At 23.9% G+C, this 21,028-nt stretch overlaps 1 protein-coding gene across 3 annotated transcripts; it reads left to right on the top strand.

Annotated features, from left to right (window-relative positions):
• The first annotated feature begins 690 nt into the window (after nucleotides 1-690).
• On the top strand, nucleotides 691-20,744 carry LOC114129941 (ras-specific guanine nucleotide-releasing factor RalGPS1-like). 3 transcript variants are annotated; one of them, XM_027994815.2, is made up of 14 exons: nucleotides 691-1,047; nucleotides 1,225-1,455; nucleotides 7,476-7,575; nucleotides 12,543-12,712; nucleotides 13,707-13,986; nucleotides 14,047-14,210; nucleotides 14,274-14,416; nucleotides 14,505-14,736; nucleotides 14,814-14,993; nucleotides 15,188-15,262; nucleotides 16,960-17,079; nucleotides 17,153-17,311; nucleotides 17,368-17,480; nucleotides 17,554-20,744. In XM_027994815.2, the coding sequence occupies exons 3-14, from the start codon at nucleotides 7,501-7,503 to the stop codon at nucleotides 17,682-17,684; spliced, it is 1,842 nt and encodes a 613-aa protein (XP_027850616.2). In that variant the 5' UTR covers nucleotides 691-1,047; nucleotides 1,225-1,455; nucleotides 7,476-7,500; the 3' UTR covers nucleotides 17,685-20,744. The 3 variants fall into 3 exon arrangements, with proteins under 3 accessions (XP_027850616.2, XP_027850617.2, XP_050056771.1); XM_027994816.2 differs by lacking the exon at nucleotides 15,188-15,262 and having other exon boundaries at nucleotides 692-1,047; XM_050200814.1 differs by lacking the exons at nucleotides 691-1,047; nucleotides 1,225-1,455 and adding an exon at nucleotides 5,226-5,244.
• The last annotated feature ends 284 nt before the right edge of the window (nucleotides 20,745-21,028 follow it).

The following is a 21,028-nucleotide window of genomic DNA, read 5'->3' as shown; positions in this document are numbered from 1 at the left end:
TTAATTACGTTTTTGTCAACAAATTATCGACTTGGAATAATATTATCAAAACATGCCACAATATGGATTTGTTAGGTATATTAAAATTAAAAAAGTTTCATACAACTTAAATTAGATTATTTACTAATTAGGTAATGTATTTTGTTTATTATTTTTACGTAAAATTTTAAATATTATAATATTACAATTTACATAACAAGTAGGTACCTATAATTTTATATTATAATTTACCAATTTATTTACGTAATAGTTTATTTTTTAACCTTATTTTCTAAAGACGCCAATAATGGATATGGTATTACCTATAATATGGTCTCTTAAAATTCAGATAACAATTATTATTCGAATGGCAATACGAGTACAAATTAAATTAAAATATAAAAACTCGTATTATTTGATTTAAAAAAAAAAAAAAAAGTGGTTTTGCCGTGAATCACGGCGTCTTCTATTATGAATGCTTACACGGGTAATGTATATGTTATGTATGATAATAATACACTATAAACGACGTAGGTATAACTGGTATAAGGTAACATATAATAATAAAAATAATAACGAAATGTTGTGTTTTGTGGAGCGCGACCTACTGCAGCTGCCGTTCGGCCGCTTTGGCAAATTTTTCTTTTTTTCAATATTACTACTATTATTATACACAACGACGACGACAGCCGGTCGGTCGAGTCGGCAGTGTTCCGATTGCGCGTTGGAGGGCGTGTTTTGCGCGTTTTACTGCTCGTACAACGACTGAACGACCAAATGCTGATTACGCGACGGACGGCGGAGTGATAACGATCAGACCGATCAGTAGGCAAGCACCGCACTCGTGTGTGTCGCCCGTCGTGCGCGCTCGAACTTATTTATTATTATTATTATTATCACTGTTGTGTGTTTATCATAATATTATTTAATAATAATAAAATATTTTAACGTTATAAATTACAATAATATAATATCGTTATTACATACAACAACAACCACCGGTGACGGACGTTCAGTACGCCGTGAAACGACGACAGACGTTTATTCCGGGCCCGTTGGCCACTACAGGTAAACAGTGCGGTCGAGTCCGGACCTTTCGGAGCCGTTTTTTTTTCTAGTTAAAACGTTCGGTTTTTTCTTTCTCACTGTGCACTCGTTTTGTTGGCTCCGATTTTGCGGTTTTCGATAGGCTACGACGCCTTGGTACGAGTTCTCAAGTCATTATTATTGTATTGTTTTCCTCAGGATCGCGTCTCGTCGTTTTTCGATTCTCCCCTGTGAGAAAACGTCCGTCCGACTGGCAGTCGACTTCAACGAAAATATTTGACCGCTTCGACCAATTAAAAACGAGTACAGCAGAACACACCTGTCGTCGCGGTTTTCCTTTTGTCCACGACATTGTTCACCACACTTCTCAACAACTACCCTTGGATACCAAGCGACCCCCGCTCTGGCATTTCATTCTTTATCAACCGCGTAAGTATTTTATATTCTTGTTTTATACTACCACTCCTTGTAAGATTTTTGTGTTTATATATTATAATATATTTGTATGTGTTGTATAGTGTGAATAGTATATTATACCTATATTTCCCATATGCTTACAATACCCACCACATAATATATTATTACCAATTACTTATCTATATTTGTTCTGGTTTAAGCTGACAATCACAGGAGAACTGCTTTTGCAGTGCTTCCCCATAATCATCTGCTTAATGCTAAAATTTATGTTAGATTAGACGAGGTCTTATACCTCGTCTTATACTTACCTACCTATTATTTACTGAACTACCTATCTACCTAATTTGAATATTTCTAATTACTATGCATTTTATTTTATGGGTCGTACAAATATTGGACTAGATAACAAAACAAAACCTTAACAATATAAACTAATCAAACTTATACCATACTAGGTAGTTATATTAGTGTTATGTTCTGTAACTATTTATTTAGGTAGATATCGTTATTCATTACCTGATACTTACCCTAGTATAATATTATTTTAGAATGTAATGTATAATTTGTAGCTTTTATTATACTAGGTAGTATGTTGTTCATTTTAATTTATGGTTTTATTTCATCATGGGCACCCATTGGGAGGGGCAATACAGGGCACTTGCCCCCCCCCTCCCTGGACAAAAAATATTAAAAACTTGTAGCTCAATAAATATTACCATAATATTATTATTATCTTTAATAATATTTATATTATATTTAAAATATTGAATTTTTTTATTTTGACCCCCCTAAAATTTTACTTATGGGCTCCCATGCATTTCATGGTTACACACAAATATAAAACTAGAATTTAAGTGTTAATTTTGTTTTTTTTTGTAAACAGAAATAATACCCATCATAAATTATAGGTACCCAACTACATAATATTAATCATAATCATTTTTTATTGAATTATGTATAAATAGATGGTTACTTGTTTTGTCGTATTTAAAAGAAATAAAATGTCTCTCTTAGTTGATATTATGAAGTGTATGTATTAATAAATCATCTAAACATGTATATTTAATTTAAGTACTTCACTAATTACACTTTATCTTAGAATGTTCGGATATATTTAATGTTATTTTGTCTTTTACTAATTATTTCTAATAGGTACCTGGCCTATGCTACTTTATCATAACTATTAAGCACAACCAGAATTACTAGGTACCTAATAAAGTATAACTATCATTATACATAAGATCTTCCAACGTCAATATTGTGTTTTCTATTAAATGTGTTTTTCTATTTTATTATATTGTCTTAAAATGTTAGTACAGACTACTATGATATCTACTACTCACTATTTATACCTATTAATTAATATAATATTGTGATTTGTCAAAATATGAGTACATTTTTTTATGTAAATCATATTTTTGTAGGTATACCTAGTTTGTATATTTTAATATTCAGATAAATTAATAATTTATCTTATTGGTTATACCTACTTATAAATACTTCCATCTTTATATATCAGTCTCATATTTACAATTTTAAGCATGAAAAATATTAATTACCAAAGTTTATTTAAAGTAACTACTTATTACTTATTTTAGATAGACTACTTACCTTGATACTTATAAGTAATGGAATATTATCAAATTTAAAAATTGGAACTAAGAAAAAATAATTCTAATCAGATAGATAAATGAATTCTGGGTTGCATGAAAAATTGATTAATACAATAATAATAATAATAATATTTAATGGACCAATCGCTGGTCACTAAATCTTGTTTAAGGAGTCCGTTTTGCTCATTATTGATTCATTAAATATTAGTGTTTGCTTGACGCATACGTTTTATATTTTACTATTGATCTATCTAGGCATTTATCAATAAAAAAATAAATCAATATTTAAGGCAGCAAATAACATGAAAACATGGCTATAGACGTCTGAGGTTGATATTAATCATGACTAATGTGACTTTATTACTTTAAGAACACTATTAAACTCTCATAAACTTTAAATATTATTACAGATATTATTTAAAATACTTAAGGTACTTCATGGTTAATACTAATAATACCAAGTAGTAAGTATTAACCTACCCTAATTCAAATTATTCGAGTTACATGCTAAAAATAATAGCTAACTACTAAATTATGCTATAGGTAATAACTAAGTACTACCTACTATCATCATAAGACAATTTTTTTTTAAATTTGTAAAATTATATAATAATTAAATCTTTTTTTTAATAACTAAAGTTGTGGTAGGTATATATTTATATTTTCTTACTGTGATAATGTAAACTTATGTTGCTTTTAACATATTTTTTATTTTTATGTATTCTGAGTATAAGTCCATTATTTTATCAATGAAGAAATAAGTATTTAATCCAAGAATACCTACATGTTTTATACTTATATGTTTATGTCATAAACTTTGGAAACTAGATTGATTAGGTACCACACATTTTATAAAGTTTAAGTTAATGATTAGCTGAACTGTTTGTACAGTACAATTCAATCTAATATCAAATACTCTAGCATTAGAATAAGAAGTTGATGACATTTTAGAAATTGAGTTTTTGACAAGTAGTTTTAATGGCGACGAGTGCCGATAGCAGATACCTTAATACAACTTGGCACTGGCATACATAAGAACATTTAGTTCCATTTTGTTTTAGTTCATTATAGCCTGTACTGTTTTTATAATAGTAATATAATGTAAATGTTTAAAAAAATGCAATCATGACAAAAAAATAGCTATTTAAGTGTTTAAAAACAGAGTATCCATGGGTCTACCGGTTGGGTATGTTACTGTATGTATATTATATTTTAAATTATGTTATAATATACTATTTAAATTTTAAATAGATATTATTTATTAAAAATGAACACCTAGGTATATAATGATTATTGCATTACATCATATTATCGTCTTCTATAGTTCTATTGTTTATTAAGTAGGCTTGATTAAAGTAATTAATTTAATATTTTATCACTATATAAATTTTCATTTTGTTAAAATTAGATATTTAGATATACATAACATCTATCTATTTATATTTTTTACAATTGTAAAAAAAAAATAAGTATTATATTATATTACCTACATTATAACATTAATTAATATATTATTATTTTAAACTATGTTTTAAACTTTACATATTTGTCACGTTATGTTAATATGTTATCTTGTTATTTTAATTTTAATGTACTTAAAAGTTTATACTTATATGTAAATTAAAATTACAAGGTTTTTATTACAATGAGGATATGAAATAAATTATCATATTATTCTATATTTATTACATGTTAATTTTATCACTCAGATAAGTATACAAATAAATATATTATTATGCAAGTGTTTGCATAAACAAAACAGCAAAGTAATAATAATGTGTAAAATATTTTTTATAATTTAATAGGTAAATAAATAATTACGATCATTGTTTTTAATTTATACTTTTCTATTGATTATTGGTTAAAAGTACAATAATATTATGTTCAATTTTTAAGAACATATATTTATAGTTGTTTTATAAGAATCGATCATATAATTTTATCTCATCACATCGTATTTGTTGCAAATCGTTTACAGATCAAATAACAGTATTGACATCAGAAAGGAAATGATTACTATTATGGGTTATTGACCGTACGTGAATGAAGAACTATTAATGAATTTGACATTACTGTTTTATCTATAACTATAAGATGGTTATCCAAGTATTTTTGTTAGTAATATTTATACACGTGAATTGAAAATACGAGTTCTGGAAGATAGAAATAATTTAAAACAATATATTAAGTAAATAACAAATTAAAATATATCCTAATACATGTTAGGTGTTTGGACCTTGGGAACTATGCACTAATACATTTATACTTTATACTGTATAAACTATAAAGTATATTTTTGGGGAAAAAGTGTGTACGAGTACCTATCATATTGTATAATTTATAAAATTGTATTTTAGAATGGAGTGTATAATAAATAAATCACGGGATCAAAAAAATATGAATATGGCCTTGATCTTAATTTTATAAAATAAACTAAAATAATTCAATTTTAAGTTTTAAAAAATATCGTATTTATTTGTATTTCTACTTATATTATGTTGTGTTAAATCTAAGAAAAATTTTTACTTTAAAAACTTGGTAATGTACTAATGTGTTTATTTTAGAATGTATTATTTCGGCTTTTTTTTGTACATGAAACATTTTTACTGTACTATGTTTTCACTAAAAATTGAGGAAAACTAGAAAAGTCTATTATTATTAGAGTCGATGTAATACAATTATTGAAAGTTATTTATATCGAATTGGTTTAGTTAGACAAAATAATTTAATTGGCTGGATTCCAAACGAGATTAAATACGTGGAAATTATTATCCATTAGTTTATAGTTATTAAGAAATTAAAATTTTTTTTCTTCAATGGAATCTGAGTTAATAATAACATAAAAAAAAATACAGTTTTTATGTACACATTATAATATTGATTATACAACAGTTTCATATGACATTAATGTTGACAACATAGGCATAGGCGACGGTTGAATAAATTTGACCAATGCTGAATGACCGGATGTAGTTCGTTCATTATCTTATTTGGTTTGACATAAATAATACGAAAAATAAGTTATTATAATAATAATTTAATATGTAAATAAATAAAATGATAATAATTGTAAAGTATCAAAGCACTTTTTATTTTTAGTAAATTTGATTTTTACGAGTTTTTGTGACAATGCATCACCATCGTAAAAAAAATGAATTAAAATAAAATAAGGGATTAAGAGAGCGTCATAGGTACTCCGGTACTCGAAAGTGTTGTTTCAATTTAACGCATCATAACAGTACATTTTCCTCTCAAAATAAACCATTTTACTGTTATTTTTATTAATAAAGTGGATTTATAATTTTAAAATGCTCATAACTTTTGTTAAAATGAAAATCTTTAAATCTGACCATAAGTTAATTTACTGTAATAATTTAGATTGGGCTAATATACAATGTAATAATTATAATTATTTGTAATTATTAAAATACATTTAATTTAGTTATTTATTTTTGCATTCTATTGAAAAAATAATATTTTAGTTTATATAGATACACGTAAATTACATCGTATATCACATGCCCGTTAGTTCAATTTATTTTAATAGAAACAATAATTGTAGTATATATACTTCCTTTGCGTTCTCGTGTCAATAAAAAAAAACTGTCCAGCTTCTAGTTAGAATTGTAAGTTAAATTGTTAGATAACTGAAGGTTAAAATAACCTACATGAAATTTTCGACTACTTTTTTATGAATAACAATTCATATTATAGGTAATTGTAACTTATATTATATGTAATATAGTCGTTCGACCTTTGGCACTCCTATTCATACTTCATTATGATGTATTGATGTGGATTATTAATATACAATATTTAGTATAAAGTATTTTTTTTCAAATACTACACCGGTTTAGTTTCCTGTTATCATTATACTGTGTATACCATGTTTTTGTATATTATCTAAGGTGTTTACACTTTCCTTTATAGTTTATAGTGTTAATGCTTTATACTATATGTGATTATATTTTTATCGAACACTTTCCCCCTAAAATATACCTATGAACTTCGCTATGAACTAAATAAAACAATTACTTTTTTGCTTTTATGAATCAATTAAATAAACTGAAATGTTAAATCGAATATTTTACCTCATAACATATTATGTACATAATTTATCCAAATAAAAATGTATTTAATCAATCAGTTTTAAGTATTTTTAGAAATTATACATGGTTCAATACTGAGCAAACCTCTGTGCAAGTATTTCCCTTATAATTTGATCAACAAGATTTAATAAATAATATTTTTAAAACACCGTTTTAATTTTCTCTCAGTTTATAAGAAAATTAAACCTTAATTATTATGATTTATATGCGATTTTGAATATTTCTTGTAAATAATAAATAATTGAAATATGTTTATTTTAAGTTAATTTATTTATAGTTTTATATTGGAATGATATGTTTTTGTTTACAGACTGTATAATGAATATTAGTTATCTATGGCAAAGATGAGGTATGCAGATATGCCCAGAGATATTTCTATTGACAATTTCCCTTCGCTCAATGTATCTGAGGTAACGCTTTCACAAATTTAATAGAATATATTAACCTACCTACCTATTATTTTAAGTTTCGTGTTTTTTAATATTTTTAAAATTTTATCTATTTTGTTTGTATACTGGATACCTACGTTTATGTTATAGGATAGAAATACTTAAATGTATAAAAATATAAACCATATTATTGTACTTCTATACCTATATTTCTTTTTTTAAAACAAAAATGAAAAAAATAGGTGAATCGAGAAGAAATATATAAAAATCAAAAAATATCATTTTTATTCTTAGATTTTTTTTGGATATTGTTTTGTCAATGAGAAGAGATTTATAATATATTTTTTAAAGTAGGCATAAAACATTCTAGGTTTGAAGGACTAAAAAAAATTAAAAAATAAAACAAATATGTCTGAGGAAGATTTCCATTTGTTAATTATCATTTCAGTATGGCTTTTAAAACGATGTGTGTTTTATAATTTAATTAATTAGTAATTTTTTTATTACTTATTTGTTTATTATTTAAATATGTTACTATAAAAAAATAATAATAAACTTGAAACTTTATACAATTACATATTTGAAAGAAATGGGTAAACTTAAAATCTAGTTTGAAACAAAATGTGTTTTATTGGTATGAAAGTTCGAACTTCCAAAAATGTTTGTATATTTTGATATTTTTATTCAAATCATATTATTATTTTATGGCTATAATGAGCGAATGGAAGTCGCGTATAAACTTTTAACGAAGTCAAGATAACAATATAAGATTAAAACGTAAAAAAGCCTAGTGGCTTGTGGAATCAATAGTAGTATGTTGTGTTATTTTTAACCGATACGGCACCTTATAAGATAAAATGTGGGAAATTATTTGTTGAAATGTGTATTTGTGCATATTTATATTATTATTTTATAGCAGTAATTTAGTACACTTTGGTATAGTAATAGTTAGATAATAGGCTTTTCATTCCCTTATTTAAAGATTTTATACTTATACTTTTTGGATTTTAATTTAAAAAAATTTATTTCAGCATACTACTACTAATAATAATAATAATAAAATGTTTTAAGGTATATTTTTAAAATAATAATGAGTAGTACTTAAGTTTAGTTGGTATCTAAATAATGCTAAACTAGCATTGCTAGGTAGTGTCTTTCATTATTTACATGTATAATAATTATTCGTTTATACAAATGGTGGATACAGGATACTGCAAACATTGTTTTAAAATTATAGTATCTACTAGCGTATTAAAGTTCAATGTATCTTGTTTAATTCATCAAGAATTACTTTATAAACATCAAAATTTAATTCAACATTAGTGTAGGTACACAATTACAAATTATATTAATGTGGTTGTGTTTATTTTAATTCAATGGTTAGCCATTGCCTTAAATTAATTTTAACGTTTTAGACTTACTAACGATTAATAATAATAATTTATTATCGGCTAGCGTTACGGAAATTCAGACTTTGGTAATTGGTGTCATAAAACGATAAAATGTATATAGTTTTTATTTTATGCCGGGTATTCAGAATTATTTTCTAAAAAAAGTCAATTGTTTAAATATTATGATGTTCTTTAAGCGTGAAGTAATGCATATTTTTTGTCGTGTCAGCTGTATTCATAATTTATAGTTTCACTCGGTTTATAAAAACCAGTTATAAAGAAAAATACCCTCGGTCATAATAATATTATATATTTATATTTTTCTTCCGTTGTTTTATGCACCTATATTGGCTATATTGTTGTTATTCATTCGCTTAGCTCTTATCTATATAATATGATGGATTGTATAAAAATGATTTTCAATTTCATATAATAATAAGTAATAGGGTCAGTATTCATATAATTTCGAATTAATTAATTATATGTATATAATATAATATATTAATATATATACAATGTATATAAACGTTTACTTAAGTGGTGGATCGGAAAAAATCAAGATTATACAGGTGACTCCCAAGCCACACTCACCATTTTTTTCAAAAGTATTTTTTTTTTAATTTTTTTACTTCTAAGGTATCATATTTTCAAACACTTAATTTTTATATCATTTAAGAAGCGTAGTGTGATGAACATTTATTTTTTTTTTTTTAAATTAAAATTACTTTTATTAAAAATTATTGTTTATTTGTTTGATGAAAATGGTTTTTTTGAAAATGTTGATGTAAGTAGGCATATACCTATTTATAAATTGAAATGTGAACTATTATTGTTTCTGATTTATTGAATTTTAAGCAAGTACTAAGTAGGTACTAAGGTATAAGGATATTAGATTATTGTTCATGATAATATAGGTTTGTATATTAGAAAATATTGAGGCTCTAATGATTGAAAATATAATAGTTGAAAATTTATTTATTACATTTTATAATTAATAAACGTTGGCCAAACTTAAAATAGAACAGTAATAAACTAAATTACTAAAATTTCTATGTGTAATAATATCCTAAAATCATCTTTTTCAGATTTGTATTGCAATATTTTTAAAAAAACTCACTTGATAAATAGTAAAACAAATAAATAACTTAAGTAAAAGAATAATATGGTTCTTATTTTAAAAAGATAAGCTAAGTTTGTCTTGTTGCAGAATAAATAAAGAATAGTACTTATTGTTTAATATCGATCCGCTACCACGTTATGTTGTTCGTTGTTCTATGATATTTTTTATATACCGTTACATAACTTTCAAATAATTGTAATTAATAATTATTAATTAATATTTCATAACTATACGGACAAAAATATGGACTTTTTTAAAAGATTTTTTAATGTCACATTTTATAATAATAATAGTTTAAATTTTGTTTTAACGATAATTTTATTGTAAAAATTGATTATCAATATTAAATATTGCTGAATATTACTTTCTAAAATATTTTGGCTTTTTTTTTAGCTATTTATAGACAAATAAAATTTTCGATTTTTGTAAGTATTTTTTTTAAAATGTCAATAAAAATTTTTTTTCTCCAAAAAAAACTTGCAAATTTAAAACAAAGTGTTTCTTATAAGTTTTTCTTATTGTTGTTAAAAATTCAAAAACCGTTAGTCATAATTTTTTTTATAAGTGTTTAAAGTTCAAATTTTTACGAAATATGTCAAAATTGCTAAAATATGCCTGTAGGTAGATTAATACGGGTTGATAATTATTAATAAGTACCTAAAAAATATTCTTTAAATGGTATAGAAAATCTAAGTGTTTAATAATAAAATGGTCCTTAAGTATACATAGAAGTTCTAATAAAATATATTCCAAAAAAATAAAAATTTTAATAAATGTGTTCTTAAAGAATAAAAGGCTACAACCCTTTTGCCCCCCCTCCCAAAAAAATGGACCCATATGTTTAGCTCTTTGTTAACATTGCGCCAATGTCGTTATTATTCTATAATATGTGTACTTATTTTAAAATAACGTAGAACGTGTATATAAAATATAAAATAAGGATAATTATATATATAAACTTTATAATCCGACAATAGAAGTAGTAATGTAATGTTTAAATGCATTTATAAATGTATGCAACCTTGACATTAGTCATTAGATGGGTGCAATGAATGATGTGGCAATTGAAGTGTTAGGTAAGTCATGATTTTTAAATTTGGTGCTTGGAACGAATATTTAAATTTATTATAATAGGTAAATATAAAAATTATAGTTATTTTTAAAGGTCAACAGTTCGTTGATCGATTCTTAAATTTTATACAACTATATAACTTAGAGTACCCTTTAGCTTCTACGTCACTGCAGGCGTATACAAAAAAAAAAAATTTAATTTTTTTGTAAGATGGTGGTTAGACTATTGTGCATTTTTATATTTATAATATAACAAAATGTTCTTTGACAGAAACCACTTTTATTCTATAAAAATATGCTTAATAATTTTTATGATATTTCTTGGTAGGGGTGGGGGGTATGAACCCTTGACTCCGCTTGTGTTCGTGCGTGGTCATTTTTAAGTTGTAAGATGTTTACATATTAAATGCATTATATCTAACTTAAAATACGAAGTAATAAAATACTAGTAGTTATAAGACACACACATACATATTATATATAAGGTGCATAATACAAAATTTTAAGTTTACGAAAATGTTACGTTCATTTTGAATTCCATATTATAAATAGTTTTTTTATATTATTTTTTTGAGAATCTTTGATTTTATGTTGTGTTGCTTATTTTTTTTGTCTAAACTAGTTGAGTACTTACCTATTACCTACAATCTACATACATGGCTTATTGTAGGTTTAAGTACTATTAATAATTCACGGATATTCTGTACTATCTTTGTTTCCAGAATGTTATAATACATAGGAATGTGGCTATTAAAAAATATCAGTGTCGTAAAATAATTATGGATTTATCTTTTGTTGATGATTACTTATTAGTTATTACTATTAAACTTTATAATAATCGGTCTAATTTACTGACATATATTATGTTTTAAGCTTACAGATTTAATGTAAAACACAATAATTTTTTTTTAAATTAGATAAACATAAACGTTTTCTCTATTTAATAAATAATGAAATTGCAAAAGAATCCATTTAATATCGTTGACCTTGCACTGAATTTAATTTGTATTATTATTAGGTACCTAAGTTAAAAAGGTTTGTTATAATAATAAGATAATAAATACTTTTAGTTCTATGACCAATATGTAACATATCATTATACATACCCAGTTTTATTATCATTAATTGATATGAAATATGTTAACTATACTTAACATAGTAATTTTATTGTAAAGATATGCATTCAAACGGTGTACATTTATTTTATTATTCAGTATTCTAATTCATCTCGTATTGAATTGTCTTATAATCAGCAATTAAAATATATTTTTTTAACCGTATTACAAAAAAAAAAAAAAAATAATAATAATAATTGTGGTTTATTTATTATATTATTTTTACAAATTGTACCAAATTTTTTTAATACATTTTTTATAAAAGTTCTTAAAATGCTGTGTTGTATACAGAAAGTAAAGTCAAAGGCATACGATGATGATGATAAATTAGAACACTTAGTTTCCAACACAGAGTATAGAAAATTAACCACATACAACTCTCTGAAAAAACATCCATCAAATCTTTCAACTCCGTCGTGTGAACAAAGACATAGAAGACGTCTTTCAGAAACATTAACATGGTAAGTAGACATGATTGTTTGTAAATATAAAATGTATAAGATTTTATATTTTTAATAGTTACTATTTATAATAATTGTATAGGGTAATAGGGTATAAATGATTATGTTTTAAAAAAATATTATAATTTATTACTATTACTCTTATAGAATATAGTATATTTGTAATATGTTTCACTATTTTAATAGATTTATACCTTATTTTAAACACATAATTTTTATTTTTATTTTCAAATAAACACAATTATATTTAAAACAAAATTCTTTTATTGAACATTTTATTAAAGTGATTTTTAATATTTAAATTATAACAATATAATTCGATTATGAGATATAAAAACAATAAAGTATCCAATGAAATAGAAAACTTGCAGCCGTCACAGGTTAACTTGTTTTAACATTATAAAATATAAATAAAAGGTTTGTAAAAAAAAATTATATTTTATATAATTAAATGCGTTAATGTATGAGGACAGCAAATTTTACACAGTCACTGTATTTGGTATTTTATTGCAAGTACCGGGATGATGTCATGGTAAATAAATAATACATTTAAAAAATTATTATTATAAATAAGTGATTTGATATCATAATACTTGGGGACACTCTAGTTTTGTGTATCATCTAAACGTTCTTACATTACCTATAATATAATATAACATATTAAGGGGATAGCCAAATTGCAGCTTGCGAGTCACATGTGGCCCTTGTCAAAGTCAGATGTGACTCGCATCTTCATTATCAAATCAAAATTTACTTACTATTGTTATAAATTTTAATTTTTTGGTAAGCGTTAATTAATATTTATCAAAGTATAAAAAATGTGTAAATATTTTGGCTCTTGGCATAATAATTGCATCTGCCCATGTGGCTTGCGAATACGTTCATATTTGCCACCCCTGATAAAATATATTGTTAATTTATGAGTACTTAAACGTTGAGAAATAATTTTGTGTAAAATAGAGTACTAATATGATTTTTATTTATTTTTTTGTAGTGGTTTGGCAAGACAATGTAAAACTCACAGTCTTCCTTGTAATATGACATTAAAACATCCTTATAGTGTTTCACCGGTCGATGAAAAAGATGTTGATAAGGCTAAAGGTGTTTTGTCTCCTGGTATACTTCCAGAAGATTGGGCTGCCCAACTCACATTATTAGATTTAAGTATATTCAGTCAAATATCCCCAGAAGAGTTGTCTTCATGTTCTTGGAACAAAAAGCAAAAATTAGAAGTTGCACCAAATGTAGTAGCATTTACTAGGCAATTCAATCATGTAAGTAAAAAATTGAACAAAGAATATTGGATTGAATTTAAAAACATATTCAATTTTCAGGTATCATTTTGGGTTGTTCAAGAAATATTGAAAGGCACCACTCCAAAACTGCGTGCTGATCTGATAACTCAGTTTATAAAGATCTCCAAAAAATTATATGACCTTAATAATTTTCATTCATTATTTGCTGTTATTTCCTCCCTTCAAAGTGCATCAGTTTATAGGTGAGTTTTTAATTCATTAAGTGATTGAATTCCAATTTCCAAATGTGTTGTATTGTTGATTAGATTATCTAAATCCTGGAATAATGTGTCGAAGAAAGATCGGCAATCATTTGATAAATTAGCCAATGTTTTCTCAGAATGTAATAACTGGAGGAATCTTCGGGATCATCTCGAAACCTTACGTTTACCATGTATACCTTATTTAGGTAAATAATAAATGTATAATATAATATATTAATATGTAAGGTATATTTATATACATTAATTTTTCTACAAATATTTGTATATGTTTAGGTGTATTTTTGACTGATTTGGTGTATGTTGATATGGCGCATCCTCATAAAAGTACTGGCTTGTTAGAATCTGAAGCAAGGCGACTGAAAATGAATAACATTTTAAGAGTAATATCACATATGCAGCAGAGCCGATATGATCATTTGATTCGGTCTTCTAGGATAAATGATTATTTAAATTCAATTAGATATATAGAAGAACTGCATAAGTTTGTTCAAGATGACCAATACAAGTATGTGCTACAGTGTACTAAATTATGTTTTAATTTGTTTTTAACTTTTCTACTTCATGTTGTCATGTTGTGTTTAGATTATCATTAAAGCTAGAACCTTTATCCTGCCAAACAGAAAACTCTAGAGGTTCTAAGGAATCTGTCAATCAAGTGTTGTTAGATTCATTGAGTTTATCACCAGCAAAATCAACAGACTTAATGAGAATAAGAAAATTTTCTTTGTGCAAGCAACAGCCACAGAAAACAAATTGTTCAAAGTAAGCATACCCGGATATTTAGATATAATACTTAAATCTTACTACTTTATATTTTTGGCCTCTAAATATGGGATTAAATATTATTATCAACACTCAATTATAAGTTAAAAAAAAATTAATAATTAAAATCCACTGTTCATGTGTTGTTAATGACTATTCTAGTCATTTTAAAAATACATTTATTTTTTAATCAGATATCGCAGTGCAAGTTTACCGCGTAGTTTTCTTAAAAAACCTGTGAATCAATCTGCAGTGTGTAATAATAATAGGTAAGCAGTGAGGTTTTGGAGTGTTGATTTTTTACACATATTTTTTTATTTGACTTATCAGTTATCACAATTTATAGTTATTGCTTTTATTTATTTTTGCTTTTGGCTGAAAAACATAATTAATGTGCTTTTAAACTATTTTATATTTTGTGTGGTTGCATATTTTTTTTTTGTATAACTAAAATTATAACATATTTAGGCGTTTTTAATAAAACAATATTTTTAATTGATTAGATTTTCTTTTTTTTCTAAACAAATATTTCTATCATTGTGTAGCTTAAATTATAGTTTCATAGTTGATGTTTATTAGTTTCTGTTTGTCTGTATAAATGGAAATAGTCCACCAATTTTTATTTAGTTGAGTCCCTCTTAAATAATTGTAGATTATTAAGCTATTGATTGGTGTTAAGAGTTAAATAGCTATATTTTACAATGTGTGTTATTGACAGTTGACACTGATACATTAATTCATATTATATGTATGTCAATAAATTAAATGTATGGTATCAAATATAAATTAATGTATAACTCCTATTGTAATGACTATTCAATTTACACATCATGAACTATTTTATTTCTTTGTTCAGAATTATCCTGTTTTATTGCAGACAATAATCTTTAAACATTTACAGTACATATTTATATTTTTTAAAACTCAATGTCAATACAATATTATTATTTCTAATTTATTAAAAAGTAATATTGACTCAAACTTGTCATATTTAATGTTCAATATAAAGGTGAAATTAAATTTAAAAGTGTTTAATTTGTGTTTAATTATGAATTGATTACACAATATTAACATTCCATTAGAACTGATTATATATGTATAGACATTCAGTCACATTTCATATTTCATTGATATAATTTTGCCAATTGATAAGAAAAACAGTATTTACTATATTATCAATATTATATTTTTATTTCTATATTAATAAAAATTATTAATCATAATAGATATTGTCACTAATTATGTGCAAATTAATTTCCTACATTACTAAAATAAACAAATAAATTAAGAATCAGTTGTCCATATTAACTATTTTATTTAGGTATAAGCATCAAAATAATTTTAATATATATCTTATATGTAAAATAATAATTTAATGTTTATTAAAATACTTTTCAATGTGTAATTTTTAGTTAAACACTAGATATTTTTTAAAAAGTAAAATAAATAAATAAAATAGTCTACTACTTTAAATTCTTAGTTTATCATTATTTTATTTATATATTACAATGTACATGTATTTATGATATAGTATTCATAATATAACATCAATAATAGTAATTACTTAATTATTTTATGTTTTTGATGTGACAGTGTATTTTTAACTGTTTTAAAGTATTTAAAAAATTAATGTATTAAACTATTAACTTTATAATATGTTAGTTGTTTAATATTAGCAGTAAAAAAAAAAAAACTGTTAAGCTTATATGCTATAAAGTGATTATAATAAATGTTACTTTATAAATATCTAACTTTTAATGACTAATAATTTATTAGTAATAAGTTATTTTTAATTTTATTGAGGCTTATGAATTTATTACTTAACTACCTTATTAATGCACTTTTTTCTTGTAAAAATCTTATAATATTAGATATTTTTATTGGATATGTTATCTTTATACTCTAATAAAGTACTGAGTTAATGGGTTTACTTTTATATCTTCTTAATTCAAACTTTTTTTTTTAGCTTGATCCACAAGTCTGATGAAGGAATATTGTCAACTGTAAACTCAAGGAATTTACTCGATGACTCGCTTATTGAAGAGAATACATTAGATCTGTCTAACTTAAATCTATCACCTTCTCAGTAAGTAACATAAATTATTGCGATAATGAATAAAATGTATATTTGAGATGTAATTAAATTTATGTTTAAATAGAACATTGAAAGGAGCGCATAAAATAAGTTTAGAAAGTTGTTTAAGGCGTAAAGTGGTTTTGAAAAATGGACGAAAACCAGCTGTAACAACTTGGCAGCGATATTGGATACAACTATGGGCATCGGTATTAATTTATTATTCACCCAAGTCATTTAAAGGGTAAGTGTATGATTACAAAATATTTACATGTGTGTATAATATTTTCTATTGTACAGTTGTAATAGAAATGATTTTAAACGAGAGCCATGCAAGCTTTGTCCGTTAAAAGGTTGTACTATAAGTCTTGGTGATAATCCAGATACGTTTTTAATCAAGCATCCTGATCAAAGTAAATATTTCAACTTGATTTATTTGTACATTCAAGTAATATATTTAACTTACTAAATGTATTATTGTTTTAGGAAATACTTATAAGTTTCGAGCTGAGAGTGACAATACAGCTTTACAATGGTATAGACGATTGTATCATGCAGCACAGTCAGTACACCAACCTGATACTAAACTACCCGATAACCTTATAAGTTTTGACTGATTAGTTTTAAAATTTCATGTGAGTTTTTTACTTAAAAATAGAAAAAACAACTTAAAAAAATAAGATTATTTTATGAACACAACCTTTGGGGTTATTAAAATACATTATAATATAAATAATATCTATATGAGATTTAAATTGTACTAAAAGTGATAATCGTTACCAAAGATGATTTTTAGATAGAATAATATACATATAAACATAAAATATTAAGATTAAATTAGGTTAGCTTAAGTTTAATATAAATTGAAATTGCAATAAATTAAAAAATACATAATATTTTAAAACACATATCAGATGTTTTAAAATTAAAGACTTTATCTTTTTTGAAAAACATACAATAATTTCTATAAGAAATATTTTATTTTTTTTACATTTTTTGTCTCCTTTGTCTAAAAATAAAATTGAAACAACTATAAATTATAATATATCTTGCCATACAATTAATTGTGTTGGAGTTATAACATACTTGTTTTGAGTTAATTTACAACTTCAAGTGCTTGTTTACCAACATTTTATATTTTAATTTCTTAATTACTTTATTATTTTATATTATATTTAAGTTTAGTATGGTGTTTTATACTTTTTGTTACTCTTCTTAAGTCTGACTTTGTTTTAAACATTTAATTTAATTAATTAGCTTAAATACTATTTTATTTCATATTTCAGTTAAATTTGATTGCAGTTGCTTTTTGTAAAAAAAAAATATTATTATATTTAATAATATAATATAATAATAAATTAATATGATTTAAATATTTTAGTTTAAAAATTGATAACTATTTTATCATAATATATTTAAAATGTGTGCATAAGTTCTGTTACATATTCTACAAGATTACAAACAGTGTGTTTAGTAGACACCTATCAGAAAATTTGAATAACATATCTCTGAATATTGTAATTATTAAGTTTTGTATAACTAATGTTATTAATCTATTAATTGTTTAAAATTATTTTATTTTTTACACCCGCTGTTGTTTATATAATTATGTATGTATTTAGTTAAGCCTAATATTATCCAGAAATGCTTAAATTAAGTTGTGAACATGCACATAGTCCTAAAATAAAATAAAAATGGCCAAAGCCTAAGTTCCTTACACAAAAATGTTTAGATAGTTATTAGTTATTATGAACTAAAACCATTAATAAATTATTGTTTTAGAGATTTAATTGAAAAAAAAACATGTTTTGTTAATGTATTTTCTCAAGTTAACTTTATTTTTCTTTTGCCAAAAATATAATGAAGTAGAAAATATGTTTTATGATATCTTAAAACATACCTTTATTATTAAAAACATCTTAATAATCAAGTAAAAATAGCAATTTCATAAAATATTAATTAATATTTTTTTATCATAAATAATCAATTATAATGTAATTTATGGAGTAGGTTGTGACAGACCTTAAATATTTAAGTAGATGAAAAATTTTGGGTATAATATAAAACAATTCCGAATAACCATGAATCTTTATTAAGTATTATATTTTTGTACGCTCTTGTTCTAACCATTTAATTGAATTGTTGAGTATTATTTTTGAAGAGATAAATAAGTTTATCAATCATCTGGTAATTATTCATTAACTCATGATTCATATTTATCGAAGTAAATATATGTTTACTAAAATTGTAAATTATTTTACTTAGAAATGATAAAATATTATGCTTAAAAAGTGTTTGTTTTTAAAACTATAATTTATTTGTCACTGTCATAGATCTATAATTATCCAATATAGTTAAAGATCTCTAATAGCAAGTAAGATGTGATTAAATAAATAGTAATACAATTAAAAAAACATTAATAATGTGAGTGATACTAAATGAGTTTCATAGATAAATAAGATTTATTAATAGATTTCATAATTACACAATGTGCTAATATTTTGGTTTTCCTATATAATTCAAGTTAAATATGATTTGTTGTAACCAATTATATTAGCGATTATGTTTTATTTCTGTTATAAATTTATTCAGATTTTGTTGTGTTCATTTTTAATTTAACTGTTTTATTGATATCAGTATTATACTGAAACATATTTTTAAAAAGGTTGATCTACAATAATATTATGATTTTATTTCTCAACCAGGAGTTTAATAATAGGAAATAATTATTGTATTAAATTAATAAAATCTGATTGTTTTAAAAGTAATTAATTTTTTTTAATGAGACAACATTGTTGTCAAAAGACATACAATGTGTATACTAATGTTATAGCTAGTGATTTGTTGTGCTAAATGCTTAAATTATTTAGATTTATAAATTTGAGATTGTATTATACCAATTGTTTAGTCTTTAATATAATGCTGAATTAGTAATTTTCCTGTGGTCTTACAATATTATACATTTACCTAATCGATCTCAATTTAAAGAATACAATGATGTCTTTAATTAAAATAATTTAAAAATATTGTAATGTTTTTTTTTTAATAAATGCAAATAAACAAGTCAAATTTCAAAAATCTATTTACCAAATACCAAGTATAGTATATAATATATATTTAATATATTAACAAATGATTTAAAGAAACAAATTGTTCTCATTACCTAATTTAATCCATTTTAAAATTATTTTCTATCTGTTGACTTGTAAAATGAATAACAAATGTATACTTACAACATCCTTTTCTGCCAGCATTTAATTTTAATTACTATTTTTGTTATTATACATGCCTGATGCTTTTATTTCAAAACAGTGATGAATTATAAATTATAATAGGTGTGTAATTGGCGCCTTTGTGTTTGTTTTGTTTAATTGTTGTGTTTCAAATCGAATATAATTTGTTGATTATTATTGATTAGTAATATGATGATACAATATGTAGAGATACCTGTGTGTTTATTTATTGATGTTCGAAAATGTTAATATTCACCTATTCTGATGGTCAATATGGTACTTTTTTATATATTATTTAGTTATGTACTTGCGTATAATACATATTATATTTTATTCTTTTAGATGTATAAAAGCAATAATTAAACGCTTAAGATTATTTATTTGTACAATACTTATGTATATTGTTCACATATATGTCAAAATAATAAAACGTCCTATATAATATTCGTGTCTATGTTTTGTGTTATAATTAAATTTATTTCCAGACAATTTGATGTTATACTGGCTAAATTCTGTATAATGCCTCATTAAAAATTTAAAATTTGGTCTACAAAAAAATTGTTAACATTTCAGTGAAACAATCAATGATAAAAATTTGTAAAAGATATATTCTAAGACTTTAAACTATTTAAAACGATTTTTTTGTTTCAGTTTATAAATTTGATAAATCATTTGTCAGAAAATAATTTAAAATAAACTGCCTTGGGAGTTGGGACTAGAATAACACA

The sequence above is a fragment of the Aphis gossypii genome, chromosome 2, assembly GCF_020184175.1.
Source record: "Aphis gossypii isolate Hap1 chromosome 2, ASM2018417v2, whole genome shotgun sequence".
Classification (NCBI taxonomy): Eukaryota; Metazoa; Arthropoda; class Insecta; order Hemiptera; family Aphididae; genus Aphis; species Aphis gossypii.
This window is presented reverse-complemented; position numbering and strand designations above follow the sequence as displayed.